Source organism: Sciurus vulgaris (genome assembly GCF_902686455.1).
Source record: "Sciurus vulgaris genome assembly, chromosome: 15".
In the NCBI taxonomy this organism is placed as follows: Eukaryota; Metazoa; Chordata; class Mammalia; order Rodentia; family Sciuridae; genus Sciurus; species Sciurus vulgaris.
In genome coordinates this window covers 89,655,789-89,683,351 of record NC_136476.1, presented here as the reverse complement: position 1 = coordinate 89,683,351, position 27,563 = coordinate 89,655,789, and the positions used below count along the sequence as shown (strand labels likewise).

The 27,563-nt window shown below is 55.2% G+C and overlaps 3 protein-coding genes across 18 annotated transcripts; 2 read left to right on the top strand and 1 right to left on the bottom strand.

Moving 5' to 3' along the window:
• The first annotated feature begins 107 nt into the window (after positions 1–107).
• Positions 108–9,391, top strand: INPP5E (inositol polyphosphate-5-phosphatase E). 3 transcript variants are annotated; one of them, XM_079113299.1, is made up of 12 exons: positions 108–294; positions 549–1,563; positions 4,046–4,169; positions 4,698–4,795; positions 5,413–5,537; positions 5,740–5,859; positions 6,002–6,109; positions 6,622–6,783; positions 6,847–6,962; positions 7,449–7,585; positions 8,093–8,228; positions 9,105–9,391. In XM_079113299.1, exons 2-12 carry the CDS (start codon positions 740–742, stop codon positions 9,150–9,152), a joined length of 1,998 nt encoding a protein of 665 aa, XP_078969425.1. In that variant the 5' UTR covers positions 108–294; positions 549–739; the 3' UTR covers positions 9,153–9,391. The 3 variants fall into 3 exon arrangements, 2 of the variants coding, with proteins under 2 accessions (XP_078969425.1, XP_078969426.1); XR_013759654.1 differs by having other exon boundaries at positions 110–294; positions 8,046–8,228; XM_079113300.1 differs by having other exon boundaries at positions 110–294; positions 8,046–9,391.
• Positions 9,392–10,624: 1,233 nt separating this feature from the next.
• Positions 10,625–19,654, bottom strand: PMPCA (peptidase, mitochondrial processing subunit alpha). Of its 7 annotated transcripts, none has more exons than XM_079113301.1 (13): positions 19,550–19,654; positions 18,736–18,938; positions 18,247–18,326; positions 17,835–17,917; positions 16,504–16,598; positions 15,353–15,453; positions 14,604–14,867; positions 14,096–14,188; positions 13,899–14,017; positions 13,697–13,787; positions 13,481–13,543; positions 12,016–12,160; positions 10,625–11,130 (listed from the first exon to the last, which is right to left on the bottom strand). In XM_079113301.1, the coding sequence occupies exons 1-13, from the start codon at positions 19,615–19,617 to the stop codon at positions 10,961–10,963; spliced, it is 1,575 nt and encodes a 524-aa protein (XP_078969427.1). In that variant the 5' UTR covers positions 19,618–19,654; the 3' UTR covers positions 10,625–10,960. The 7 variants fall into 7 exon arrangements, with proteins under 7 accessions (XP_078969427.1, XP_078969430.1, XP_078969433.1 ...); XM_079113303.1 differs by lacking the exon at positions 10,625–11,130 and adding an exon at positions 11,137–11,330; XM_079113302.1 differs by lacking the exon at positions 10,625–11,130 and adding an exon at positions 11,354–11,859.
• Positions 19,655–19,693: 39 nt separating this feature from the next.
• ENTR1 (endosome associated trafficking regulator 1) lies at positions 19,694–26,974 on the top strand. 8 transcript variants are annotated; one of them, XM_079112541.1, is made up of 10 exons: positions 19,694–19,862; positions 19,982–20,093; positions 20,678–20,746; positions 21,603–21,718; positions 21,951–22,370; positions 22,986–23,059; positions 23,444–23,555; positions 23,879–23,941; positions 24,748–24,887; positions 25,992–26,974. In XM_079112541.1, exons 2-10 carry the CDS (start codon positions 20,048–20,050, stop codon positions 26,089–26,091), a joined length of 1,140 nt encoding a protein of 379 aa, XP_078968667.1. In that variant the 5' UTR covers positions 19,694–19,862; positions 19,982–20,047; the 3' UTR covers positions 26,092–26,974. The 8 variants fall into 8 exon arrangements, with proteins under 8 accessions (XP_078968667.1, XP_078968664.1, XP_078968666.1 ...); XM_079112538.1 differs by having other exon boundaries at positions 19,944–20,093; XM_079112540.1 differs by lacking the exon at positions 19,982–20,093.
• The last annotated feature ends 589 nt before the right edge of the window (positions 26,975–27,563 follow it).

The window sequence follows — 27,563 nt, the reverse complement described above, 5'->3', positions numbered from 1 at the left end:
GGTCCTGGAGCGCCCCCTCCCTTGGCCGGGCGCGGTCCTCCGGCCGCCAGGGGCCGCTGCGGCGGCGCGCGGGCTGCGGGGCGGTGGCGCGCGGGGCGGGGCCGGAGTGACCACTGAGCGGGGCCGCGTGCGCTGACCCCTGGGCCGGGTTCCGGGCGCGCTCAGCCCCGCGCGGGCGCGGTCGTTGCTGCGGGCGGCCGGGGCCAGCCCGCCCCGCGCCCTCCCCGGCCCGCGCCCGGCGCGGTGGGTGGGCCCTCGGGCGCCGGCGGGACCTGCGGGGAGCGGCGGGCGCAGGTGAGCCCTGGCGGCCGCGCCGCCCGCCCCACTTGGCCCCGGGTGGGGCGGGCGGGCTGGTGTCGCCGCAGCACCCCGAGCTGGGCACAGGGGCAGGGACAGGGCTCCCCAGCCCGGAGAGGAAGCGTGGACAGCTCCTCCTGGCTGTGACCCGGCTGTCACCAGCACCACGGACTTCCTCCAGGACGGCAGGCCCGCCTCCGGGGTAGGGGACCCCGGGAACCCTAACAGCAAGGCTTCTGGGATTTCCTCAGGCGGGAGACTCCAGCCATGCAGGACTGCCCTCCCCAGAAGGACCACCCAGGCCGAAGGGGAGCCTCCCATCTCTCCCTGCTCCCGGTGACCTCCGAAGTGGATCCCTGACACCCGACTTGGTGGCAGCCTAGGGAGGGGCTCTCTTCCTGAGGGCCAGGCTGCCTGGGTGAGCGTTGGCCAGGCCCCCAGGATGCCGACCAAGGCCACGTGCCTGCGTCACACAGAGGCTCCCGGGCAGCTGGAGGCTAGAATGCTCAAGGGACGGCTTCCCAGCACAAACAAAGACCTCCTCCCGAGCCCTGGGGCCCTTCCCGCTGCCCACTGTCAGGACCCTGAGAAGAGCCCCATGCCTTCCTTCAGCAATCCAGCAAAAGTCAGCAGTGAGGATCCCCAAGTCAGGGCAAAACCCACCACCCCTCAGCCCCCCACAAGGCCCAGGCTGGAGCGGACCCTGTCCCTAGATGATAAGGGCTGGAGAAGGAGGCGTTTTCCACGCAGCCAGGAAGACCTGGCCATCCAGGGCGGGACCAGTCCCTACAGGGGCTCTGGGCAGGACATGGCGCCCCAGACCCCGGCCCACAGTTGCCCCCCGCCCTGCCTCAGCACGTCCTTGCAGGAGATCCCCAAGTCCCGCAGGGCTGTAGGCAGTGAGGGTGGGAGCCCCTCCTCCTGGGGCAACTGTCTCTCTGGAATGATCAGCACCTCCCTGGAGCTGCTGCACAGGGAGACTGCTCCAGCTGGGAGCTCCCCAAGGCTGGCCGGCCTGTGTCCCCCTCACCCACCGCCCACCCCGGATCTGAACTTGGCCTCCGACTCCCCGAGGACAGCAAACAAGGTCGACTCAGAGCATGCCGACCACAAGCACCATGAGCAGCCCAGGCTGGTACGGGCCCACAGCAGCCTGGGCCCCAGCCGGCCCCGGAGCCCCCTGGCCTGCGACACCCACTCCCTTCACTCGGCCAAGTCCTCCTTCAGCCTCCTGGCGCCCATCCGAACCAAGGACCTCCGGAGCAGGTAGGGCCTGTGGGAGGGCATTCTCTAAGGAACATGGTGCACATGGACAGAGAAGAGGGCAGGTCTCCTTTCAGGAGCCGTTCCCACACAGTGCCAGGCGTGCTTCCCGGACACGCCACCTCTCCTCTCCTCCCGAACTTGCCCTGCCTGATCAGCCCACCGTGGCAGGGCACACTGGTGAAGGGTGGCACAGCCTGGCTGCTGCTTCCTGGGGTCAGGCCTGCATTTTGCTTGCTTGCATTTTGTGCTGTGGTCCTCCTGTTCCACCTTGGGCGCTCTTGTGTTTAACCCCTTTGTGTGTGAGGGACACTGGGCACCCCAGGCTGCCTGCAGTGCCCTGCCGTGGGGGGCTCTGGGCACAGGCTGGCATTTCAGCAGGACATTTAGCAGGCCATGATCCTGCTGGGTGGGGGCCCTCAGGAACCGCAGGCAGGGAAGGGCTCTGCACCCTGGGGGAGCAGCAGCCTGGTGCTGCCTAGAGCCACAGGCTGCGTGCTGGGGACGTGGCACTTGCTCAGCGCTTGCCTGCCCTCCCTGCTGCCCCACAGCTCGGAGTGAGGCTGTCACACCCTGAGGGGCTCAGGCCTGGGTTCCTGTGCTTGGCACTCTGCAATGTTACATAGACTTTCATAGCTTGAAAAGAGCCTGGTGCTACCCCGATGCCTCCTCTCTGCCCTGCTCCTGCGCAACCCTAGCCAGGGGCCCACGTACTTGGGGCTCAGCCTGTCGAAGCCCACGCCTGCTGTCCCGAACCTGATCTTGTCCAGGACCTGGGTCTCTGGTCCTGTGAGGTGCTGCCCTCAGTGTCCTGGGCCGCGCTGCTGGGCTGCTGGGTGGCGGGACGGTGTAGGCCGAGTGGGAGTGCTCCCTGCAGGGCTTCCTGGAAGCTCAGCCCTCCCAGCCCTGCAGCAGAAGTCCAGAACCAAGGTCCTCTGAGGAGCCTCAGGGCCGCCCCTGCCTCCCAGGGCTCCCACACCTTAGGGGCAGCTGTCTGACAGCTGCCTCCCTCCCATCTGCCTGTGTCTGCAGGCGGCCACACAAGGACGTTGAGTCCGGGCCCATCCTAAATACAGAATGGGCAGGGGGCGGCGAAGCATGGACAGGACACAGTGGCTGTGTGGGGCCAGGGGCGCGAGAGTGGCCAGGGCTCAGCTAGCCACTTCAGGGAGAAGCGTGGCCTTCATCCCGCTGCATCGCCAGGGCCCCATCTCAGGCCCTCTGGGGCTTGTCTCTAGCAGGATCAGAGAGGACTCAGAGGGGAACGTGGCCTAAGAGGCAGGCCTGTCCTCGAAGAGAGTAAGAAGCCTGCAGTGTCCTCGGACAAGGTCTCGAAGAGTCCACCTTCTCCAGTCCTGCAGGTCCTGTGGGCACTGGGGATGCCAAGGCCCCAGGAGTTGAACCTGCTTATGTGTCCTGGCATTTCTGGGGCTGGCATGGCATCCTTGGTGCCCATCAGGGTGCCCCAAGGCGGAAGAAAGTTAAGTCACAGAATTACAGGGAGGTGATAGAGCAGCCAGATGCAGGCTGGACGCGGCCTGGGCCTGATGGGGAGCAGCACGGCCCTGGCCCTAGGTGGCTCAGGTGATCGGGCAGGCGAGGCCTCGGCAGAAGTGGCAGAGAGTGGGCAGAGCCTCCCTGCCCACCATGGAGATGGGCTCTCCAGATTGCAGGGAAGAGTGGCCTGTGACCAAGGGACAATAGTAGGGATCATTGTGAAAGAAATGTCTTGACATGGCACCACAGACACCGTGTGGAGGGATGTGTGTGTCCAGCCACTGCCTGTCCTACCAGTGGCAGGCGGAGACCAGCTCACATCTCCAAATGACGAGAAGAAAATCAGAACTGTTGTAATATTTCAGGGTGTCACATGTCCCCTGAAGTCCAAGTTCCCGTGTCTGCGGCCAGAGCTGAGGGCTGTGACAGACCGTGTCCATGGGGCAGCACTGCCTGGCGTCTTGGCAGGCAGTGCTGCAGAGCCCATGGCAGGAGAGGCAAGGTGCACCCTGAGCGGGTCAGCCCCTGACCACTGTTCCTGCAGACCCCGCAGCGATGCAGTCAGGTGGTTGAGACAGGCGCCTCTGCCTTCCTGTGGTAACCTGTCCACCACGTTGGCCGGGGGAGAATTGGAGAGCCAGGCCCCTCCCAGAAAAGCACTGAGTCCACTGAGCCCTGCTCTCAGCACAGAGTTCGGCTCTGCTTCTGTCACCTCCCAGACATCCACCACCTCATCAGCCCAGCGCCACGTCCCATCCTCAGGCAGGGCCGGGCGGGCCAGCAGCGGCACAGCTCTCCTGGAGCAGGCACCGTGCTCGGGCTCCAGGGAGAGGGCGCTGACATCCTGTGGGGCTTGCTGTTGCTTTTCTGGGCCCAGGCCACCCTGCTGCTGGCCTCACAGGCTCAGGGACTGAGACCCAGAGAGTATGTCCCTGTAGCCACCCCTCCTGGCTGGGCACTGAAGCATTCTGCTGCTTCTCTTTGAAAGGAGCTACTTGGAGGGGAGTCTTCTGGCCAGCGGGGCCCTGCTGGGGGCAGACGAGCTGGCCCAGTACTTCCCAGACCGGAACATGGCGCTCTTTGTGGCCACTTGGAACATGCAGGGTCAGAAGGTAAGAGTGCAGGGGGGTGGGGCCCAATGAACACCGCCAAGCCCAGCATAGGTGTGAGGTGGAGCAAGGGAAGCACACGTCCCTTGGGAGGCCCCAGTGCCACCTGCACCTCCCTGGCCAGGAGCTTCATAAGGGACCAGGCCTGGGCAACAGACCTGGCCAAGAGGGCTGTCTGACCTGAGGGGCAGGGAGGCCTGGGGGCAAGCAGCACAGACTAGATGCCACATGCCGGTCAAGCAGGTAGGGGGCCACAGACACAGCCTTGGCCAGTGGGGAGATGGCGATGGACAAGTGCACGCTCAGGGAGGGAGACAGGCAGGACAGCCTGCCTAGACACGAGGCCTCAGGTGTCAAGGCTCCGTGGGACATGGAGACCTCACCTGGGTGTTGGCTGTAGTAGCCTCAGTTCCCTCCTTCTGAAGGGGTGCCCTGTAGCCACCACTGGATAGTGGCACAGCTGCGCCATGGCTTCTGCCCAGGCCTGAGGAGCCAGTGGCCCTGATGACCATCTTGCGCTGCTCTCCACAGGAGCTCCCACCAAGCCTGGATGAGTTCCTGCTGCCCACTGAGGCCGACTACACCCAGGACCTGTATGTCATTGGCGTGCAGGAGGGCTGTTCCGACAGGTAGGCACCAGCATGGGCCCCCTATAAGCCCCTTGGGCCCAGCAGTGCTGAGACAGGCCTGAATCTGAAGCTGTGGGCCTGAAACCCCATGTGCCAGCCTCCAGGTTGGTTACTTCACAGATAGTGATCTACAGAATTTGAGACGGGACTTTAATTTTTTTGTGAACCATTAGTTGACTTATAAGGCTGTAAAGGCAGCAAGGATCAGTGCTGGATTTTTGTGGGGCCCCTTTGGCTGTCTGTGGGCTCTTTGTTGACCCATAAGGGTATCACTAGCCATCCTGACACAGGACACAGCCTGTGGCATCCCAGTGAGTTCCCAGGGCCTGTTGGGCAGGTACCCTGGGGAGTGGACACCAGGTGCTGGAAGGGAAACCCCTGCTCTGAAGCTCAGCCAGGCAGAGGGTGAGGCAGAGGCGCTCACGCAGGGTCCCACAGGGATCTGGAGAGGGTGCTGGCCATTTGAACAGGGCTCAGGCCTCTGAGCCCCAGGAGGTGGCCCAGCTTTGCTTGTCCACCATTCTCAGTGCCAGATGATGGGGCCTTCGCCCAGGAGCCCCTCTGGGGTCCTTCCAGCTGTGCCGTCCCCACCCCAGCTGCCCACTTCTTCCCTGCAGGCGAGAGTGGGAGACGCGCCTGCAGGAGACACTGGGCCCCCGGTACGTGCTACTGTCCTCGGCCGCCCACGGGGTTCTGTACGTGTCCTTATTTATCCGCAGGGACCTCATCTGGTTCTGCTCAGGTAGGTGCACTGTCCCATAGCCTCAGGTGCACCCAGAGGGTGACAGTCCCACAGAGGGCCACCTCTCAGATGCACTTGGCATCTAGGATTCAACCCTGGGGACTGCGTGACAGGCAGGTGTGGGATTGTGCATAGGCACAGGTGGCTGGTACATTACGTGGGGGTCACTGAGGCCACTCACCCCATCCTCGCCCCCTGGCAGAGGTGGAGTGCGCCACAGTGACAACACGCATCGTGTCCCAGATCAAGACCAAGGGGGCCCTGGGCGTCAGCTTCACCTTCTTCGGCACCTCCTTCCTCTTCATCACGTCCCACTTCACCTGTGAGTCGCTACCTTGATCGGACCTGCAGCTCAGGACAGCCACTGAGGCGGAGCTGTCCAGAGCCTCACAGCAGGTGACTGGGGGGGGGGCAGAAGAGGTGTGTCCAGAAACCCATGTCCCCACCTACTTCTGTCCTCACAGCTGGCGATGGGAAGGTGGCGGAGCGGCTGCTGGATTACACCAGAACCATCCAAGCCCTGGCCCTGCCTAGGAACGTACCAGACACCAACCCCTACCGCTCCAGCGCAGGTGAGCGCTGCGTGGCAGGTGCCTCAGGCACCTCCCTTGTTCTCTTGATGGTTTAGTGGAAGCTGTTTAGGGCTTTGAGAGTCAAGGTCAGGAGACTGCAGTAAGTCACTCAGTGCTGCTGCACAGATGGTACCTGGACCTGAGAAGCCCCAAGACTGGCTGGGGTCACTCTAGCTCACCTGCTGGCCTGGGTCTGTATCGTCACCACCCTCCCTGGCTGGGTGGCGAGGAGCTGAGCAGTCAGTTCCCAGTGTCAGGGTCACTGCTTCGGCAGCTTCTGGGTTGCCTGCAGCTGTCCAAACCTGGATGAGCCTGAAGACCTGTGCTGCCTGCTTCCGCTACTCCCGCCAGCCGGTGCCCATGACCCTTCTCCAGGAGCCACTGTCCTGCTGAGATCCTGGAGGGGGAGGGCACCCAGTTGGCGGAGCTCCATCACTGGGCCTGGGGTCTGCGCCTGTCGCGGGGGCCACAGCACGGGGAGACCAGTGTCCACACACTTTTCCACTGCCCAGCGGATGTCACCACCCGGTTTGATGAGGTGTTCTGGTTTGGAGACTTTAACTTCCGCCTGAGCGGTGGGCGCACGGCTGTGGAGACCATCCTGAAGCAGGACCTGGAGGTGGATGTGCCGGCGCTGCTGCAGCATGACCAGCTCACCCAGGAGATGAGGAGAGGTGAGCAGCCGGGGGCTGGGCCGGCACGTGCGGGCTGCACGCTCAGCTGCCTCTGTGTCGCAGGGTCGGTCTTCAAGGGCTTCCAGGAGCCGGACATCCACTTCCTCCCCTCGTACAAGTTTGACATCGGGAAGGACACCTACGACAGCACCTCAAAGCAGAGGACCCCCTCCTACACGGTGGGCACCCAGCCCCGCCCCCACCTCCACGGGACATCGCAGGGGTGCCCCAGGGAGGCCAAGGACCGACCTCACTGAGTCTGCCCTGACTGATGGTGTCCTCCAAAGGTGCTGGGGCCCGGGCAAGCTGGCCCTCGGATGCACTCTGAGTGCCAGGACAGCCTGTGCCCTGCACTTGCCCGGGCCATAGCTGGGCCTGCGGTCAGGTCTGGAGGGAATAAGGGGAGTTTCCTATCCAACTCTGCTCCCCACCAGACCTGGTGCCAGCACTGGGGCAGCTATGGGGGTCAAGGCAGCTCCCACCGCTCCTGGAAGGCCAGGTGGGAGTAGGCGCCACCCACACAGGTCTCTAGACCCCCCAACAGTGAAGCTTGCTCCAGGGTCTTGGCTGAAAGTTCCGGGCCCAGCTGGAAGAGGCAGGCAGGCCAGGCCCTGCAGCAGAATGGCACCTTGTTAGTGCTCCTGCTTCTGTGCTCTCTTCTGAAGGACCGGGTCTTGTACAGAAGCCGTCACAAGGGTGACATCTGTCCTGTGAAGTACTCTTCCTGCCCTGGGATCAAGACATCCGACCACCGCCCTGTCTACGGCCTGTTCCGGGTAAAAGTGAGGCCCGGCCGAGACAAGTGAGTTTCCCCTCTGCTTGGCTCCCTCCCAGGGTCTGGCTGTGCCTTGGGCTGGGCAGGTGCTCAGAACCCACATTGCTTATGCTCACGCGCGCGGAGCAAGGGGTTGGATGCTGGCAGTCCCCTGGGGTCCATGCGAAGTTGCTATCCAGGGAGCTGCTCCCAGTATCCTTAGGGTTACCAGTGGAGGCTTATCCTGTGACCTCAGGACCAAGGAACAGGAAGGAGGCTTTAGGAGTGAAGTCCTTCTGCTTGGCTGCTCTTTTCTTCTGGGCCACTGGGCCCCAGGGCGAAGCAGAGCCAGCCCCGAAGGGCCCTGGGGTGCAGAGGCCATAACCCTCAGGCAGCCTGCCCTGAGTGCCCTGGGGCTCCGTCTAGGGACATGAGGGACGCCCTGACCCAAGATAGAGCCTGTGCTGGGGCGTGGAGGTGCCCTGGTAACACTGCTTCTCCCTCACAGCATTCCACTAGCTGCTGGCAAGTTTGACCGAGAACTGTACTTGATAGGAATCAAAAGGCGGATTTCAAAAGAAATTCAAAAGCAGCAAGCAATAAAGACTCAGAACTCCAGTGCCATCTGCACCGTTTCCTGAAGTTGCTGGAGGAGGACCTGCGACCTAGAGCGGCTGGCCAAGACTGCAGAGTGTGCTCCTGACACCTCTCACTCATTCTGGGGTCCTGAGGAACCGCTGCTAGGGCTGCCCTTTCTCACCGAGCAACCCCCAGGCCAGGCCATGCATCCCAGCTCCGTGTACCTGGGCGAGCCTGTCCTTAAGAGTTGTCCCCACGGGCACCTGGGGGCTTCTCAGGGTGTCTCAGCTCCCACGCTCTAGAGACGTGGAGAGGACCTGCCTAGTGCCGCAGCCTCTTCTCCACTTGCAGCCCCACACCCAGAGCAGTTGCTACGTTCAGTATACCAAACTGGCCCTTCCTCTCCACACGGGTGTCTGGGGGTCAGACCCTGGGCTTGCCTTGCAGCACCTGAGGCCATGTTGGGGTCACTTGTAGGCTGTGACAGTTCCCTCTCCTTGGGCTGAGGCAGCCCAGGCCAAATGTCAGAGGCCTGTGTGCTCATCTCACTTCCCCACCCCCAGCTGAGTCAGGGGTCACCTCCCCTCCCCCCAGAGGCCAAGCCCAGCTATGTGAAGACTCAGTTTTAGTGATCAGCAGACCATTTGCTTTTGTGACATCAGCCACAGCATGGTGTTAACAGAAGTGGTGTTTTCTGCCCTGGACACGTAGGCTGGGCAGGGAACGCCTTGTTGGGGACCCCTTTCCTTAAAGAGGGCTTCGACCTCATTGTTGCTCTTTGAATCTTATCCTCTTGACAAGACGTAGCCTTGAATGTACAGAGACCTAGGGACATCCACTCTAGTCTTTAAATTATTTATTTTTCCATATTTATATTTTTAAATAAATGCATATATTGAATCTTAAAAACTCTTTCTGGCCCAAAACTGCATGTTGGAAAGAAAGTCTATATGCACACCCTGTTCTTACAATGTTCTTGTTTTAAAAGGCCATGGAACACAAAGGCAGGAAGTCTGGACTCAGCTCTCAACTGTGACGGTCTTGTCCCAGTCCCTGCTGAGCGTTCCTGCTGCTGGCCAGAGGTGACGTGAAGACTCAAGTGAACCGTGCTGAAAACGACGAGCAAGTCCAACAAATGCTAAAACTTCTATTAGTATGGGCTTCCAAAATACGGGATATAAACTTTAAAGCAACGTACCAATGTTTCTGATAAAGGGGGAGAAACCCCAGGGGCCCTGCCATGCCACTACTTCAATAAACACTCGATGGTCTGCATGTGTATTTTGCTCGAATTAGTGTGTCAAGTTCCGAATCAATGAACTGAAATTTCTTTGCAAGATTCTGTGGAAACAACTTGGAGTAAGGCTTTAGAGCTTTTTCTCAGCAGTTTCTGACCCAAACCATGGAAGAGACTTCAATGTGCCCCTGGAGACTCTTAGTCTGGCCTGAGTTGGAGAGAGAGTGCTGAGTCTTGCAGGTTACACGTCTAACAAAGTCAGGGGTCAAGAGCGCAGTGATGAACCTGGCACCAGCCATGACATTTAGAACATTTCACTTGGCAAATGAGTCTAAAACTCAAATGCAGATGAAGTTGGTAAATCTATGGAAAATAAGCTTCATAAAGAACCAAGTAAGGACCAGGCATGAGGGTGATTTTTAAACAGCTCTTGTTCTCTCTCACACACACACTGTCCTTTAACAAGAGTCCAACAGTAGCCAGCCCCCCCCACTGGCCACCAGGGTTCTGAGTTCAGGACCACACAGCCTACCCTGGGAAGTGTCCACGAAGGTGACACTGAGGGGCAAGGCAAAGAGAAGAAAGCAGAAAATGGGTATGGCCAGGAAGGCTGGGGAGGAGGGGATGGGAAGGGAGACGCTGAGGAGACACTGAGACCCTGAGGAGAGCAGCCTGGCAGGTGCGTGGTTAGGAGCTCCCAGTATGTGTGGAGATTGTGTGGCAGTTGACGATGGGTCTGCACCTGAGCAGAGCCTCGGGGTCTGAGTTCCCGCTCTGCCCCAGGCACTCAGGGCACATGCAGTGACGTCCTTCCAGCGTGGTAAATTACCTCAGCAGCCTGCTGGGCATCCTCCAGCTCCAGTTCCAGCAGACTGGGTACCAATCAGCAGGCATCAAGCAGACCCTTCCACTGGATGCCCAGAGTGTTCAAAATGTAGTGATCACAGTAAGAATTAAACAAGCAGCATGCTCAGAAGCTTGACTTCCTGACCATGCAGTCCCTCCACCTGACTGCAAGAGGGCTGTGCTCAGACCACCTAGGGACTGCTGCAACCCACACAGTGGCCCACTGCAGTGCCATCCCACCTGAGCCTGCTGCCAGTCACCACCAGCCCCCTCAAGCCCAAGCAGCCCTGGCCCTGTACTCACTTGACATCCTGGGGCAAGAGCTTTGAGATACTGGGTGAGACCAGGTGATGCTCAGGGAGCAAGGTCACCAAAGACACACTTTCCCAGCCCTCCTGCGCTGGAGGGTAAAGGACAGCAGCATGGTAAGATGGTCACCATTTTATTAGCAGGAACAGGCTCAACCGCTTTTGCTCAGGTTGCTCAGTGTGCCTGCTGTGTGGGCAGGCTCCACTCCCATGCCTGCCTGCCTTTTGGCTTGGGAAATGAAGGTTGCATTTATTCCCATTTATGGGGTCGGGGCAAATTCCGACCCCAGGGGTGCTGTGGCTGCTGTTGTGGCTGTGACTCAGGATTCATAGTTGCATGGTTCACACTGCTCTCAGAACCAGACATGTCTCCACTGAGTTCACAAGCAAAGCAACTCACGTGGAAACACCTCCCAGCAGCGGGGGTTTCTGAGGATTGCTTCTGGAGGGGCTCTACCGGAAGAGCCGGTATGTCCGTGGCAAGCGCCCATCTCTGCTGGACAACGCCACCTGGATGTGCTCATAAGTGGGCAGGTTGGTCAAATCCCCAAGGGCGGCCACGGCAGGTTTCCCACGCAGCATCTTAGATGCAACCCTCCGGATGTCGTCTGGCTTCACATTGCCTGGTGCAGGGCGAGTGAGGACGTCAGGCAAGAATGTGCAGCTCCCCACAGGGCCACCGCCACTGAGCCTGGGGCAGGCTGGGGGCTCACCGCTCCCAGTACTCAGGGACAAGAGTGAGTCGGGACAAAATGGCAGCATGAGCTTTTCTTAGCAAACGGGAGACCCAATAGAGGCTGCCGTTCCCAGGATGAGGGGCCACCTGTCCAATAAGCACACCTGTGAGGGGTCCAAGAAGGCTGCCACCCCTTGGGGCTGCACCTCTGCAGTAGCTCCCTCAGAGCGGGGCCAGAAGCCACCAAGACACACGTTAAGGACGCCACTGCCTAAGAGCACACCAAGCAGCAGCATTACTGTCTACAGAAGACAAGGCCCTGAGACTATACTGGCACACTCAAGGATGGAGAGGCTCCTGAAGGAGGGCAGGGAGCCTCTCCCCAGCAGGAGGAGGGGGTGGTGGTCCACTTGGGACATGTGACACCAGCAAGTAATGCCAGGGTGGACAGGTCACCTCACCTACCGAGCAGCTCTGTGCCAGGCTTTGGCTGACCCCAGAAGAGCCCCTACAAATAAAACATGTGCTGAGGCACCCTGCCAGAGCCCTCAAGGGTGGGCGCTGTCCTGGGCAGTCACTACACACGGCACGCTGTTCCCCTGGCACTTTGCAGCCATCAGTAAAACCCCACCTGATGACCACTCCTTCCAGGTTGGGTCATGGGTTGAGGTGCCAGCTGACAAAGGGTGAGGCTGGAAGTGAATCTGCACCCCAGCCACGCCCCACCCCAGTCCCTGCTGAGGTCACCTGCCCACAGGGGCACCCAACTGTCCCTCTGTAGCAAGGTGCAGTCTCCTCCAAGTTCCACCCAGGCCACACAGCGCATACTCACGGATGAGCATGCACAGCTCCTGGGGCAGCTTTCTGGACTGTGTGGCCAACACCTGCCTCCCCACGTCCTCAAAGATGACAGGCCTGGACTCCAGGTTCATCATTAGCATTGACATCAGCTGTGTCTTGGCCCGCTCCAGCTCCACCTGAGGGTCACGTCATCAGTTACCCACCTGGTCACCTACAGTTGCCACAAACTCAAAGAGGGACTGGTGGGAATGTGTCCGAGCACAAAGGCCTTCCCTGTGTGCAGCAATGAATACAAGGGACACAGGGACGTCTGAGCCTAGGACACCAGCTTATTCAGCCCCCAGGTTCTCTGGGCAGGAGCTACACCCGAGAGGGCCTCTGCCACACTTAAGATGGGGAGACACGTGGCCCTGATTCTCCTTTGTCTCTTGCCCATCTCAGAGCATGTGAGGAAATGGGAAATACCTAACCAGGGCCCCAAAGCTGGCCACACAGCAAGGTCAGGAGGAAAATGACAAAATGCAAATCCTGGCCTAGGTGCAGATCCACATGCAAGGGGTCCAGGAAGCCCCTGACCAGATGTGAACTTAAACTGTGGTCTGGAGGATCAGGTTCATGGAGGGACAGAACAGAGTGGCATACAACGACATGCAAACAGACCTGGGAGCCACCATGCTCCAAGAAACAGTGTGCAGAGGGCTGCAGAGATCCTTGTTTTTAAGTAAAATAATTTCTCACTCAACATGGGTTTTTAAAATTTTTGCAACTTCAAGCAAGCGTTTATCTCAAATTGACTTCATATAAGTGGAAAATACTTTTCTAACAAGACACAAATGAAAATGAAGAGTGCTAATTTGCAAGCACATTACGTCTTAAATAATGCCTGTTTTCTGACTTAAAAAGGCACATGTGGGCATAGCAGGAGAGGAAGCCTGAAGGCCAGGTCGTGCTGCAGGACTCAGAGGCAGACAGCAACCTCCAGCGCTGTACATGCATGGACCGGTGACACGGTCAGGCATCCCCCCATGCCCACAGGCAATGGGCTTATTTGGTAAAGAAAGCAACTAGGCTTCCAAACATCCAGCTGAGATATCAAAAATTAAGCTAAAACAATTAGTTGCTAAGCTGAGTGCTGTAGTAACATCCGTACTCCAGCAACTCAACCAAGGGAGGCAGGAGGATTAGAAGCTCAAAGCCAGCCTGGGCAACTTAGTAATACCCTGTTTCAAAATTGAAAGGGCTAGGAGTGCGCACCTTTGAATTCAATCTCCAGTACTGCTCCCAGCAAACAGGCAACAAAAACGCAGGCATAAACAAGGGGAAAGGGTGCCCACCTGGCACAACACTGCTTGAATCACCACCATTCCTGGGGCAGCCGAGCACACAGACTGTCCCCAGCGTGGAGCAAGCCAGCCCCACAGCTGGCTACCCCTTCACGTGGCTCTCTCCCTGTCTGACGGCAGGTGAAGTTTGGAAATGGCTCAGAGCTTACTCACCGTATCCACAGTTCCGCCCATCAAAATAAATTCCTTTGTGATGATTTCTACCATTTCCCGAACCTAAGAGAGTAGGAGATGAGGATGTGTGCTGCACGTCAGCCTGTTGACCCTATAAGCAAGACCCTGGTCTGGAGTTTCCAGGAGTGCTGGCAAGAAGGGCAGGCCACAGGCAAACCCAACCCCATTCGCCCAGGGCTGCTAGCTATGCCTCACCTGTCTCGGATCAGCGCTAGCGTGAATGCACAAGAGGCCAGTGTCTTCATAGCTGTGGTGGTAGGAGGTCGCATTGTACATCCAGTGGTGCCTGAGGGAACATGGCCTGGCTGGGAAAGGTGTACGGCCAATGTAGGCCACAGGAAACTGGTCCAAACATACAGTAGCCTGAGGACAGCCCTGTCCACTGAAGGCCACAAACCTGTTGAGCACGTTGAGGTAGAGCCTGGAGAACATGCCCTTGCCAGGCCCGCCAGCCGAGAAGGAGCCCCCTCCTCCCATCATCATGTTCAGCACAGCAAAAGGGATAAAATCCTCCTCCTGCAAGGACAGGGGCAGCATTCAGCACAGGGAGACTCGCGTCCTAGGGTACACTGCCTGATCCAGGCCTGGACTCACCAGGAAGGAGCAGCTCTCAAGCCCCACCATGATGTGTGTGAGCTCTGGGATGGGGGTTGGGCCAAGGCTGACATTGGACATGTCTCTCTCTAGCTGTAACCAAGAGCAAACGTATGTTATGCAGAAAACCAGCAAAGGCATGGCAAGCTCCCTCCCAGGAGAAAAGAGCCACGCTCACATGTGCTGAGGCTCCTCAGCCCTGATGAGCTCCTTCAAAAGCAGCATGTGTTCCCACGGTCGTGGGCTATGCTGTACACTAGAGCACAAGCACAACCACCACAGGGCTGGGCACAGTGGCCCACACTGTGACTCCAGCTCCTCAGGAGGCCCAGGCAAAAGGATGGAAAGGTTGAGGCCATCCTCAAAAACTTAGTGAGACCCTGTCTCAAAAAGGGTTGGGGATGGAGCTCCGAGGAAGAGCAACCCTGGGTAAGAACACACCCATAACGTATCAAAAGCTCATGCCAGAGGAAGGCGAAGTGCAAGACCGCCAGGGCTTCCTCACTACCTTGACAATGCCCCCGGTGTATTGTGCTACAGATCTGTCAACGTCCACAGCCCCGGCACTCCCCCAGGCTGGCTGGGCTCCCAGTAGGTATTTTTTAGCACATTCCACCAAATGCTCATGCTCGACACCAACTCCAGCCAGCACCATGCGGTCGGGGGTATAGTAGTTCCTCAGGTAGGAATGGAGCACTTCCTGGTTAATCTTGGGTATGTTCTCTATGGGGCAGAAACGGTGGAGGCCCACGGTGTTCCCCCTGTAAGCAGCCTGAGAGAGGGAGGAAGGTAAACAGGCACACATGAGAAAGCAGGAGGTCCCCAGCAAGGAGCTGTCACCTGCCTCCAACTCAACCTCCGGAAAACCCAACAAGGGCTGGGGAGTCCAGCTTCAGGCTGCCATTTGCAGCTGAGTGTATTCATAGAAGTAGTAGAATCTATTTCTCCAGAATGAAAATTCACAAGAAAAGCAAAATAAGAGTCATTCTACAGATGGAGATAGTAAAGATTTTGTTACTATTAGAAGTGGAAAATGCAAACTTCACATACACTGCAGATTCAGAAATAAAGAATGTCCTGGAGGGGCTGGGGCTGTGCCTAGCACAAAGCCCTGTGTTCGATCCCCAGCACCCCCAAAAAATTAAAGACTGTGTGTCAACTGTTCCATAAGCAGGGGGACGACAGCAGGGACCTGCCACCCATCCATGTGTGAGAAGGCCCCATGAGAACACGGGCACATGTGGGTTCATCTTTTACTTCGTGAATCATCTCAGTGAGAAGCGGCTCAGGGTCAGGTCGCATGTTCAGGTCCTCCAGCTCAAACTGGACAGCCATCCGTGTCATCTCTATTTCTTCATCTGCAAGGGAACCCGAAAACAAAGTTCAGTCTGCACTGGCAGCACTAACCCAAAAGCAGCTGAGTGGGTCTGAGGTTCCTGTGTTGGTGGGCACAATGGTCACCTCTGCCTTCATCCAGGGCAGCCCTAGGGCACCTGGGTGAGGGGGAAAGCCAGCCAAGCAGGAACCAGAACCTCTTGTCCCCTCTGCCATGAAGCAGTCACTTGAACTTGCTCCAAGTTTCTGCTGTCTCACCTGTAAAAGGCCCTGAAGATACCTGACCTGAGCATCGCAGAGTGTGCTGTAAGGACACAAGGGTGCTTAGGAAACAACCCACAGTGCTTAGGAAACAGATGCAGACCCATACGTCAGGGGTGCCACTTCATCAGATGCCACAGTAAAACATGATCTTAAGACCTCAGGGCACTGAGGTCAGCTGCTGTGACATGGCACCTGCCAGATGGCTGGGACAACTAGCATGCCTTCCTGCTGACCACTCCTGGCAGGGAACTCCAAGTTCTGCCATTTGCAAGGCCAAGGAAAATTCCAGGAAAATGCCAACAGTATGCCAGTCAGTGTGTTTAAAAATAAGTTTGAAGAGAATTTTTCTTTTTGGTACTGGGGATAAAACCCAGGGGTACTCTGCCACTGAGCCACATCCCCAGCCCTTTTTTAAAAAATTAGAGATAAGGCCTTGCTAAGTTGCTAAGGGTCTTGCTAAGTTGCCCAGGCTGGCTTCAAACTTTCCTCAGTCTCCCAAGTTACTGCACATGAGTTGAAGGACATTTCTGAAACTTCACGAAAAAGGGCACAGAGAGATATGACAAAGCACTAAGCACTCTCTAAACTGCCAAGGATATTTTTCCCCTTCATTTTTGGTGGTGGGAATTGAACCCAGGGCCATGTGCATGCAAAGGACACACTGCCACTGAATTACGGCCCCAGCCTTAGCAGCATTATCCCCAATGAAACTATATACCAAAAATATGGGATTGTTCCTCACAGCTGTGGCCCTTTAACAGACCCTCTGGCTATTCTCCAACCTGAACACACCCTTGTTAGATCCATACCTGTCAGGCGGGGGTGCAGAGTCACCTCAGCCAGCAAGCCAACCACAGTGTCCAGGCCTTTACTGTCAGCAGACACAGCATACATGGTGGTATCTCTGGAAGACATCAATGCCAGGTGCTGGGCTCAGGCTCTCAAGCTTTCCCCGTCAGCAGGGACTTCCCATCATTTTGTTAAAAACCAGCAGACACTTCCTTTTCCCCCTTTTTCTATGATACAGGGGACTGAACCTGGGGCCTCGAGCATGCTAGGCAAGAAATTGCCCATGAGCAACACCCAGCCCTTCCTCTTACCTCTTCCTAGAGCATGAGGAAACACAGCAACAGACAACAGAAGCTCTTCAGATAAGGACACTCTTGAATTGAATGGAGCCAATCCTACCAAGGTTTTTACAAGCCATGTTCTCTTGAAAGGAGAAGCACTTTATCCGATACCTTCCAAGCCTTGCTGGCAACCCACTGGTCAACATGTGAATGTGCCTGGGCCTCAACAGCTCAAGGATGGAGCCTGTTGTCCAGCTGGACCATTTACTCAGCATGAGGCCTCACATTGAGAAGTGAGTGGTCTGCAGCTCCACGGCCTAAGCTTGAGAGCGGGCTGCATCCGAGTCAGGAAAGAGTCCTGCCTGACCAAGGGAGGATTTACCTGGGAGGAGAAGTTTAGGCAAGGACACAGAGGACCTAAATGCTAGGCTTCCTCCCCACTAATTAAATTCTTGGTGTTTGTCTTTCATGTAATTTTTTTTCACTCAGGTTTAACTCATTGACCATTTTTGACAGTCCACATTCTGTCTGCACCATCTCATGTGGCCCAGAGCTGTCTGAGCATGCTCTACAGGTGGCAGGCAAAGTCCAATCCTTGTGTCTTCCCACGTGTGTTCCAGTTACACACAGAGTTCCTCTGTCCCCAACAGATACTGCTATCTGGCCTTGGCTGTGCCTGGCTCTGGCATGGCCCTACCTCATCTGTGTAGCAGACCCCAGTGCCTCATTTCCCAAGATTCCTTTCCCCATTCCAGACCAAGTTTGTTGCATGTCCCCTGGATGCTTACCACTCTTGGCTCTTGTGCCAAGAGTGCTGTTTGTGGCCCTCTGCTCTTATCGTGAGTATCCCAGGCAGAGGGCTGCTCTGTCCCCAGTCAATACCCACACTGAACTGATAGGGAAGTGTCCTTCCAGATACTGCTACTCCATGTAAGCCATGCCCCCTTTCTTCGCTCAACTCCTTTCTCACCGTTAATCTCCACAGCCTCTGATCAAGGATGAGAAGGGCAGTTCCACATGGACACAGTTCCACATGGTCATAAAGTAAGTCTGCACATAAAAGCTGGTACCTTGAGGTCTGGCAGTCACAGATACCCCCGTGCTTTTCCAAAGTAAGCAGAATTTCATCTTTGCTGTCAAATCGAGCAGTAGACTAGTACAAATAAATAGAAAAACTTAAATAAGAATCCAAAACAACCCCAAAAATAAAATTTTCAAGAAAAAAATTAATTTCACTTTCAAAACATACAAAAACTAATTCTTTTAGGCCTTTTATTAGCATTAATTTATTGAGTCATTTATCAAAATAATCCTCCTTAAAAAGACAAACTGAAACACCCCTTCCTCAGCAGTCTCCAAAATCCCAAATTGAGTGGGTAAGGGTATCACTCAGTGGTAAAGCACCTGCCCAGCATGCATAATGCCCTGGGTTTGATCTTTAGTACATACGTGCCCGACACACAACACAAATTGGACACTGACCGAAAATGCCAATTTTTCCAAAAAGTGAGCAATTCCGCTAAGATACTTCGCTTCATATCTTGATCCTGAGTTGACAAGAACTAGTAATAAAAAGTAAATTGACAGATTATGTCAGATATTCAAAATAAGAGATCTAAGCAAGACAAACTGTTCAAAATTGAGACTATGACTTAAGACAAAACTGCATGAGGGTGATGAACATGCTCAACACCCTCAGAGGCATACACATTGTCACACTGAAAACCTACACTGTGTGAAATGAAAACTTAAAAATTACAGAAAGATTAAAAAGAGCTGGGGAAGGGAGGACTATACACAATTACTACCACCAAAAATGGGTACTTGGGGGGCTAGGACTGGCACGACATAAAAATAAACGAATAAAATAAAGGTATTGTGTCCTTCTACAACTTATTATTAAAAAAAGAAAAAAAAAAAGAAAAAAAAAAAAAACACCAGGGAACACCTGCAACACACCACAGTACTTACTTCCTACTGTACAAAACTGTCCAAACTTATTTTGAGATGCCACTTGAAGCCCATTATCCAGCCTGGTAACTTTGGTTTCGAATTTTTCCTGTCCATCAACTGCAGCAAAAACAGGCTTGGGTACTCCAGGTAAGGGAGAAGAAAGAGGGACGCTGGGATAGGCGCCTCCGCTACTAAACTGTCTGTGCGCAGGGGGTCCAAACCTACAAGGGAAAAGACCAGTTACTACAAACTGCAGGCGGTGCACCTGTGAAGGCTGCTTCCGTGCAGTTATGTTCTGTCCACGTTAAAAGTCAACATCTCCGTTTCTGAAGATTCATGGCTACAGGACGAGCGGACTCAGTCACAGGGCCTGAGGCCGCGAGGCTGGCTTGTTCGGGTCTTCACGACCTCCTCTGCGAAACGGGCTCCTAACAGGAGGTCACTTCGGGAGCAGGTGGACTGGGACAGCTTCCTCTTAGTCTAACAGAAGCCACGGCCCTCACCTGGCCCGAGGCCCTGGCAGCACCTAGCCCCGGGCTCCCCGCTTGGGCTAGGTCCGGCTCGCCAAGACCCTCGGTCTTGGCGCCTGCTCGTCACCCGCCACAGCTCCTGCTCTCTGGCCCCGAGAATGACGACCCCTTCTTCGTCTTGCGGCTCAACGGTCACCCCCATCGGGCGCCCCTAGTCACTGCTCGGGCTTTCCGTGATCTTGTGGCCGAGCATTCCTTCCCGACCGCGACGCTTCCGGGTTCAGCGACGACGCCCGCCTGCCGCCCCGGCACGAGCCGCGGAGGAGCAAGGCCCGGACGCCCCACACGGCAGCACAACTCACCTGGGCCGCGAGCCTCCGGCCCTCGCGCCACGCAGCAGCCGCGCAGCCGCCAGCACCGCCGCCGCCATCGCGCCGCCGCGCTTCTGCCGTCACTTCCGCTTCCGGCGCGCGCCCCGCCCACGCCGGTCGCCCCTTCCGCGCGCTTCCGGCGCGTGAGGCGGAAGCGGCGGCCAGAGAATGGGATCGGCTGCGGCGACGCGGCGGCGGGCCGTGGGGCCGCGGCCCGGCTAGGCCGCCGTGGCGATGTCGGGCTACGCGCGCCGCCCGGGCGCGCCACCGCTGTCCCGGGCCCGGAGCCTCGTCGTTCCCGACGGTGAGGGGCCGCCGCGGCCGCGGGGGGACGGGGCGGGGCCGGGCCGGCCCGCGGTGAAGCCGCTGTCCTTGTCGCTTTCAGCTCCTGCGTTCTATGAGCGCCGGTCTTGTCTCCCCCAGCTAGACTGTGAGCGCCCCCACGGCGGGGACCTGCACCCGCACTTCTTCGGCATTCGGCCGACGTTTATGTGCTATGTCCCCAGCCCGGTGCTGGCTTCCGTGGGAGACACAGGTGAGAGTCGGGGCGCCGGCTGCCCGAGCCGCGGACCCAGCAGGGAGCCCTGAGCGCGCACTGAGTGCCGCCCCGGGAGTGCGCCCGCCGAGCTCACAGTCTGGTTTCGGGGAGCACCAGCCCCCAGGCAGACAGCCCCAGTGCAGGAAGGTCAGTGCGCAGTGGAGCAGGAAGATCGCCCGACCTTCCCGGTGGGGGCGAGGGCAGGGGTCCTTCCTTAAGCTGGGGAGTTGGAAGTGAGCTGGAGCACTATGGCGGTGCCTGGATCTAGTTCACCCTCATTCCACTCAGACACTTGTGCTGCGGTGGTGCAGGTGGTTACATCAGGGTCCCTCCAATTTCAGAGGCATCACGAGACCAGAGGGACTGTGCCCCGAATTCACAGGGGGTGTCTTCACAGTCCCACACTCCCAGACTGTATTGGAGCTAGGTCACCTGCCAGGGCCAGAGCCCTGGGGCCTGTCCCCTGAATTCCCTGGGCAGTGACAACCATTGATGAGAGACTCCAAGCCCCCCCATCCCCCAAAACATGGCAGTCAAAAAGCTTCCCATGATCATGGTAGAGTGATGATGTCTTTTTGCAGATTTTGGCTATGGAAAGGGGAAATGTACTAAGCAAGGTCCACCAGGAGCTCACGAGACACATTTTGGAGGTAGAGTAGCTCAGTGATGATCCTTTCTTTTTCTTTCTGCCCACCACACAGTGCTAAGCATGCATCTGGCCATAGGGTGGTCAATATGACAGGATATAAGGGGTGTGCCCTTGGAGCCCAAAAGAACATGTGGGGTAGGATGCCAAGGATTCCATCTTGAACCTAGAGGAGAGTGTGTGTGAGGGCAGGGAAACCTAAGACAGGGGATGTTGGGGAGGTAGGACAGTCCCACCCAAGGGGCACCAGGAGGCAGCAGTGCAGGGATTATAGGGGCCCTATATATGAGCCTGCCACCTTGAAGATGTTCAGTTAATGGAGGGTGGAAGGGCTAAAGTGTGGTGGTCAGGTGTGGCAGAGTGGGGAACAGTGGGTGGGTGGGTTGATTAGGTTCACTGGGTACAGAGATTGGAGGAAGGATTGAGGCAGAGCAGTTACCAAGTCTTGCAGCATGTAAGCTTTGAAGCCCCAGAGCAGTTTATTGTCACACCAGTGACTGGTTGTGAAGTAGACATAGGCCCATGATAAAGACCCCTGGGTGTAGCTCATTGACAGAGCACTTGCCTGGCTTGTGTGAAACTCTGGGTTCAATCCCCAGCACCACCCAAAAAAAAAAAAAAAAAAAAAAAAAAAAAACCCCAAGGGGTTCCTGTGGAACTCCAGGAGTGAGAAATGGAAAGAATTGCAGATGCTGCAGAAGCATCTGTTTATTGATCCCTTTTCTGGCAGTTCTTGTTTCCTGGTGTCATCTGAGTAGCGGGGTACAGAGGATGGCATTCCTGAGAAGATGTGGTCTTGCTTGGAAGAGAGGAGTTGGAGAGTTCTCCTTTAACAATCTTCGTGATCTCCATCCTTTCAGATGACAAACTGGAAGACCTTGAAGAGGCAAATCCATTCTCCTTTAAAGAATTTCTGAAAACCAAGAACCTCGGTCTGTCGAAAGAGGACACGACCAATAGCAGAATTTATCCAAAGGTACGTCTGAGAAGCTGCTGCAGTCACTTCAGAGGACATCTCTCTGAGTCCTGGTGCTTGGAGATGTGTGAGTGAGACGAGATAGCTGCTGCAGAAGAGGGGCACTGGGGGTTCAGCAGCTGTTTGGCTCCTCTAGTCAACAGATGGGCCTTGTTATGTTCCAGGCTGGACATAGAGAAAGAAGGGCAAGCAGTGGCCTCTGATTCTCAGTGTTTGCCTCTACTATTTTTAGGAAGCCTCGAGGCACTCACTGGGACTGGACCACAGCTCCCCTGCTCCCCAGACTGTGGGGTATGGCCTGGAATATCAGCAGCCATTTTTTGAAGACCCCACAGGGGCTGGTGACGTCCTGGATGAGGAGGAGGAAGATGAGGACAGTGGGTGGAATGGGGCCTATTTGCCGTCTGCTGTGGAGAAGACTCACTCCTCCAGGGCCATGGCCAGCACATCACCCTGTGGCACGTACCTTTCCTTTTTCTCCACCCCATCGGAGCTGGCGGGGCCTGAGTCTCTGCCCCCCTGGACACTGAGTGACACAGATTCACGCATCTCTCTGGCATCTCCAGCAGGGAGTCCTAGTGCAGAGTTTACAACTCATGGGGAGTCTCTGGGAGACAGACACCTGCGGACGCTGCAGATAAGTTACGAAGCAGTAAGTGAGGGGCTGGTGCACAGGCACAGGGCAAGGGTCTGAGCGGTGTTCTCCCAGAGGAGGACTGGGGCCATGCTACTCCTGGGTGGCCTGGTTCTGGCTCCAGGGACAAGACGGTTGTGTAACAGCCTGCTATAGAACTCCTTAGAGAGCCCTCCTCTCACACTGGCACTGGTTATGTGTGAGCACAGCTAAGAGGTGTTATGATGCATCAGGAGGAGACTAGGATGAAGGACAGCTGGCACCCTTGGCTCAGGGGCATCTTGCTGAGTGTTCTTAGTGAAGGAGATGTTTAAAAATGATAATCACCTAAAAACATTACAAGCCAGAGGTAGAACGAGAGTCTGTGACTATGGGTCATCTATGTAAGCATGCTGCAGATTGACTCCAGTCCCATGGGTGTTTCTATGTATTAAAAAGCACGGTGGTGCACACCTATAATCCCACCAGCTCAGGAGGCTGAGGTGGGAGGATAGTGAGTTCAAAGCCAACCTCAGTGCACTGGGTTTGAGCCCCAGTATCACAAAAAAGTTGTTCCAGAGCCCGTTGCAGAAGCACATACCCCTTTTGAGTGAGACACACTGAGTTTCTAATAAGGATTTTCTTTTTCTACAGCTGAAAGATGAAAATTCTAAGCTAAGAAGAAAGCTGAATGAGGTTCAGAGCTTCTCTGAAACTCAAACAGAAATGTATGTAAGCTATTAGTTAGGAGTCAACTCAAAACATCTACCACAAAGGGAAGTTAACTTCTAAGTGATGATGAAGTGCCCAGAGTTGAACTATGTCTGGGTTTTGTTGTAAATTTTTAGTATCAAGCACATTTCTTGTGCTCTGTGAAGACTTTTTAAGGGTCAGACCCAAACCAACCCAACTTCTCACTGGATGGGCAGCGCTTGGGCAGCTCCCAAGCCTGTGCACATGTGCTGGGTCACTGCTGTCTTGCCTGTCTGAGGACATGCGCTAAACACGGGCTCTGAGCCGCTTTCATCCAGCTAATCACATTAAAGTGCTTTTAGAAGTGTTCTCAAAAGTGGCCTCATGAACTTAACAGCTGGGGTTTTTCCTCTGACAAGGGTAAGGACGCTTGAGCGGAAGCTAGAAGCAAAGATGATCAAGGAGGAGAGTGACTATCACGACCTGGAGTCAGTAGTCCAGCAGGTGGAGCAGAACCTGGAGCTGATGACGGTGCGGAAGGCTGTTGCCTATGGGATGGGGAGGAAGCTCCAGAGAAGGCCCAGCTGGACTGAGGTCAGGCAGATGCCCACAGTTTCAAGTGTGCAGCTCTCATTCAGTGGACCAGTGTCCTTTGACATTGTGTCATGCTCGGCCCTGCGGAGCAGTGAGCAGAAGCAGATCCCAGGTTCTGTGTGGCTATCTGGCTCTGGAGGTGCAGCTGGGGTGGAGGGGCCAGGAAGAGTGGCTCAGCTCCCTCCTTCCTGTCAGACAAAGGCTTTAGGCTGATACTGTGTCATCAATGATGCTTTTTGTGTTTATTTTTTGGGCAACAGAAACGGGCTGTAAAGGCAGAAAATCACGTTGTGAAGCTGAAACAGGAAATAAACTTGCTCCAGGTAATTAGAGGAAAGATCTTTAGTGTTTTCCCATCATTTGTGGAGTTATGTGTAGGTCTGAGAAAGTTATTGCTGGGCATGGTGGCACATGCCTATAATCCCATAGCTACTTTGGAGTCTGAGGCAGGAGGGATCGCAAGTTCAAGACCAGCCTCATCAACTCGGCAAGTTTAAAGTTTAAAATTTTTAAAAAGGGGACTGGAGTTGTGGCTCAGTGGTAGAGCACTTGCCTGGCACATGCAAGGCACTGGGTTTGAGCCTTGGCACCATATAAAAATTTAAAAAAAAAAAGGTTAGAAAAAAAGTTTTTAAGGGCTGGGAGGTGGCCCTGTAGTGGAGCACTTGCCTAGCGCGCGCAAGGCCCTCGGTTCCGTCCCCAATACTGGGGGCAAAGAAAAGTGTAAGAAACCCTTTGCTGGGTTCACCCTGTTCCCGCAGCAGTCTCACAGATCAGGAGGCACAGGCTTTCCACTGCACTCAAGCAGATCGAGGCCACGCTGTCCTCCTGGCCCCGCGTTTCGTACTTTGACACTTAGCATCTAGGGTGGGGCGTGCACCTGTAAGAACTCCCCATTTAGAGCTAGGTACCGAGCATGGCCAGTAGTGAAGGGAGAAATGTTGGGGCTGTCTCCCATAAGAGGTAGCCGCAGCAAGGCAAGAGCACCTGTTGATGTGAGTGGGCCAGGGCCCATGGATAAGTTCTTGCCTCTCCACCAGGGTGATGTGTGTTTTCCATTGGGCTGCCTTGAGGTAGTCTCCATTCAGCCATGAAAGTCCTTAGCAGTCTTACCACCCATCTCTCCCAGGCACAGGTCTCCAACTTCAAGCGTGAGAATGAAGCCCTGAGGTCAGGCCAGGGTGCCAGCCTAACGGTGGTAAAGCAGAACACTGACGTGGCCTTACAGAATCTCCGTGTTGTCATGAACAGTGCACATGCATCCATCAAGTAAGTGCTGGGGGTGGAAGCCCTGCAACAGGTGAAGGGTGAGACTGGAATGCCACTAGCTGTTTGGGTGATAGCCTAGGCTCTTGGTCTAGGGCTGGGCCAGGGCACTGTAGGGAGGGAGGCTAGTTAGGGGGCTCCATTAAATCTCCAGGTCATGGTATGGGTAGCTGAGCAGTCTTTCTAGCCTGCCTTGGAGAAACTGTCCCCACTTGAGAGGCATGGACATCATCACAAAGACCCAAGTCCAGCTCCTTCACCTGCAGGATGCTGAGATTCTAGATAAAGGAGATGATAGCTTCCCTTCTGTTGAATGAATTCATAGGAGGCACTAAACAGCACAATGACGATGTGAGTTGCTGTCATTACTAATAATGACCACAGGTGTTCCTTGACTTACACGGAGCCACATCCCTGTAAACTCACTGTAACTTGACAGTATTGAATGTTGAAAATGCATTTAATATACTTAATCTGCCAAACACCAGAGCTTAGCAGCACAGCAGTGTGAAGTCCTGAGTATCTCCCAAGATTGTATGCATGAGGTGTGCTGTTGCTACCCAGCATTTCAAGGGTAACATGGGAAAAGATAAAATTCGGAGTTCAGTGTCTGGAATGTGCATGGCTTCCACACCTTTGTAAAGTCAAACCATCTTAACTTGGGAACCAGCTGAACTTGGTTTCTACTGGGCTGATCTCCGCAGGACAGCAGTGTAGCTGCACTGCAGGTGCTCACAGCAATGAAGACCACTGTCCTTTTGAGCAAAGCCATCAGTGGGCCTAAGGGGTTTTTACTCTGGAACTTCTTTGCTTTAGTTCCACTGTTACTTTTTTGCGTGTTTAGTTCTGGACACAGGAGCACTCTACTACTGAGCTATGCCCTAAGCCCTTTTTTATTTTTTTGGTACCAGGGATTGTGCTTAGCCACAGCCACAGCCCTTTTTTATTTTTGAGAGTCTTGCTAAGTTGCCCAGGCTAGCCTTGAACTTGTGATCCTGCCTTACCCTCCCGAGTTGCTGGGATTATAGACGGGCACCACACGCATGGCTAATTCATTGCTCTTGATCAGCTGTAGTTAACAGTTCCCAATATCTATTTCCATTTCAGGCAACTGGTTTCTGGAGCTGAAACACTGAATTTTGTTGCTGAAATCCTTAAATCTATAGACAGAATTTCCGAAATTAAGGAGGAGGAGGAGAAGTCTTAAGGACCTCTGGATGCTTCCAGTCCCCCGCTCCATGTGCCCTGATCAGCAGTGCTTCTTCTGAATGTGCATTTGTATCCCAATCTATGCAGTCTTCACCCAGAGTATTTATCATGAGATACTAATTTCATGACCTAAAGCAGTGTTATTGGCCACCTGCAACAGGAGCAGCTCTTCTCCATGAGTTGCTTTTGTGGTTTATGTGCATTCCTTCTTGGTGAAATTGTCACTGTTTTATAGACCCAATAATCTGTTGGAAGAAATTTTTATAAAATCCAGTGAGTTTCTAAATTACTAAACATGAAAACGGCAGTTCTGTAATAAGTGCTCTTCCATTTTCATCCCAGAACACTGATAAATTCAGTTAATTGTCTTGATTATGTAAGTAGAAAGAACACTAAGAGCCCCCAGGAGTGAGCAGCTTAACAGGGACTTGTGCCTTTTTGCTGTCACTCAGTGCCTGTCATAGCCTTCCTGGGGTGGCTTCTGTGGTCTGTGGCCCAAGTGTGGAGGCACCACTTGGTGGACACTGCTATCCTCCCACAGGGACACAGGTTGCAGACATTCCACACTTCCCAGGTGTCTAAACTGGGGATTTGAGCCTTCAGCTTTGAAAAGCTGTTTTGGCTGGGGATTTTGATACACGTTTCAAGTGCATTTGTACGATGAAGCTTAGGGTTCAGTAGTCTAAAGTGTGTGTAGAACCTCCCCGGGTTGGCATGAGGTCTTTGGCTCCTCCTACCTGCTTTATTGTTTGGGGAGGGCACAACAGGCACCCTGTGCCTTTTGGGCTGTTTTCCTGTAGATGCTATTTTTTAATTTCCTTTTCCCTCCTGTTCAAATCTACAGGTTTCTTGTTTAAATAAATTCTGAAGTTCACATGCAATGTGTTTTCACTGGCCAGTTATTCAGGCAGGAGAACCACACTGGCTGACCTCTGATGCTGTTCTTGTCATTGCTGGTGACTCAAGCTGGCAGCTCTCCACCCCTCCCCCAGCACATTGTAGGCATGATATATAAGCCACATAGCTGGATATTTTGGAGTTGGACAGATAAGATTCTAGCACTGGGTCATTCTTAGAGATCATGTGGCTGGATTTTCAGACAAGGCACTAAAATCGCTAATCCCTCTGACTCAGCAGTCATGGTTTTCCTGAAGCCACTGTGGAGTGTCCAACAGCCTGCCCTTCCACCATTTCATGCCCCTCCTGTTGGTGTAAAAGGGCTAGAACCACCAGACAGGGCATTGTAGCAGGAGAGTGCTAAAAAGAAGTTCTCTCCTGAGTTCACAGCAGCTCTGGAAAGCCTCTTAAGGGCTGGGGCTGCAGGAGGGTGCCTCAGTCACAGATTCACCTTGAGGCCCTGCATGACAGTACTTTATGGGGTGGAGGGACAGGCTGATGTCCCCTTCACCCACTGGGTCCAAAGCAGGATGGCAGCCCTCAGATAATGCACCTACCTGGGACCTTGCATTC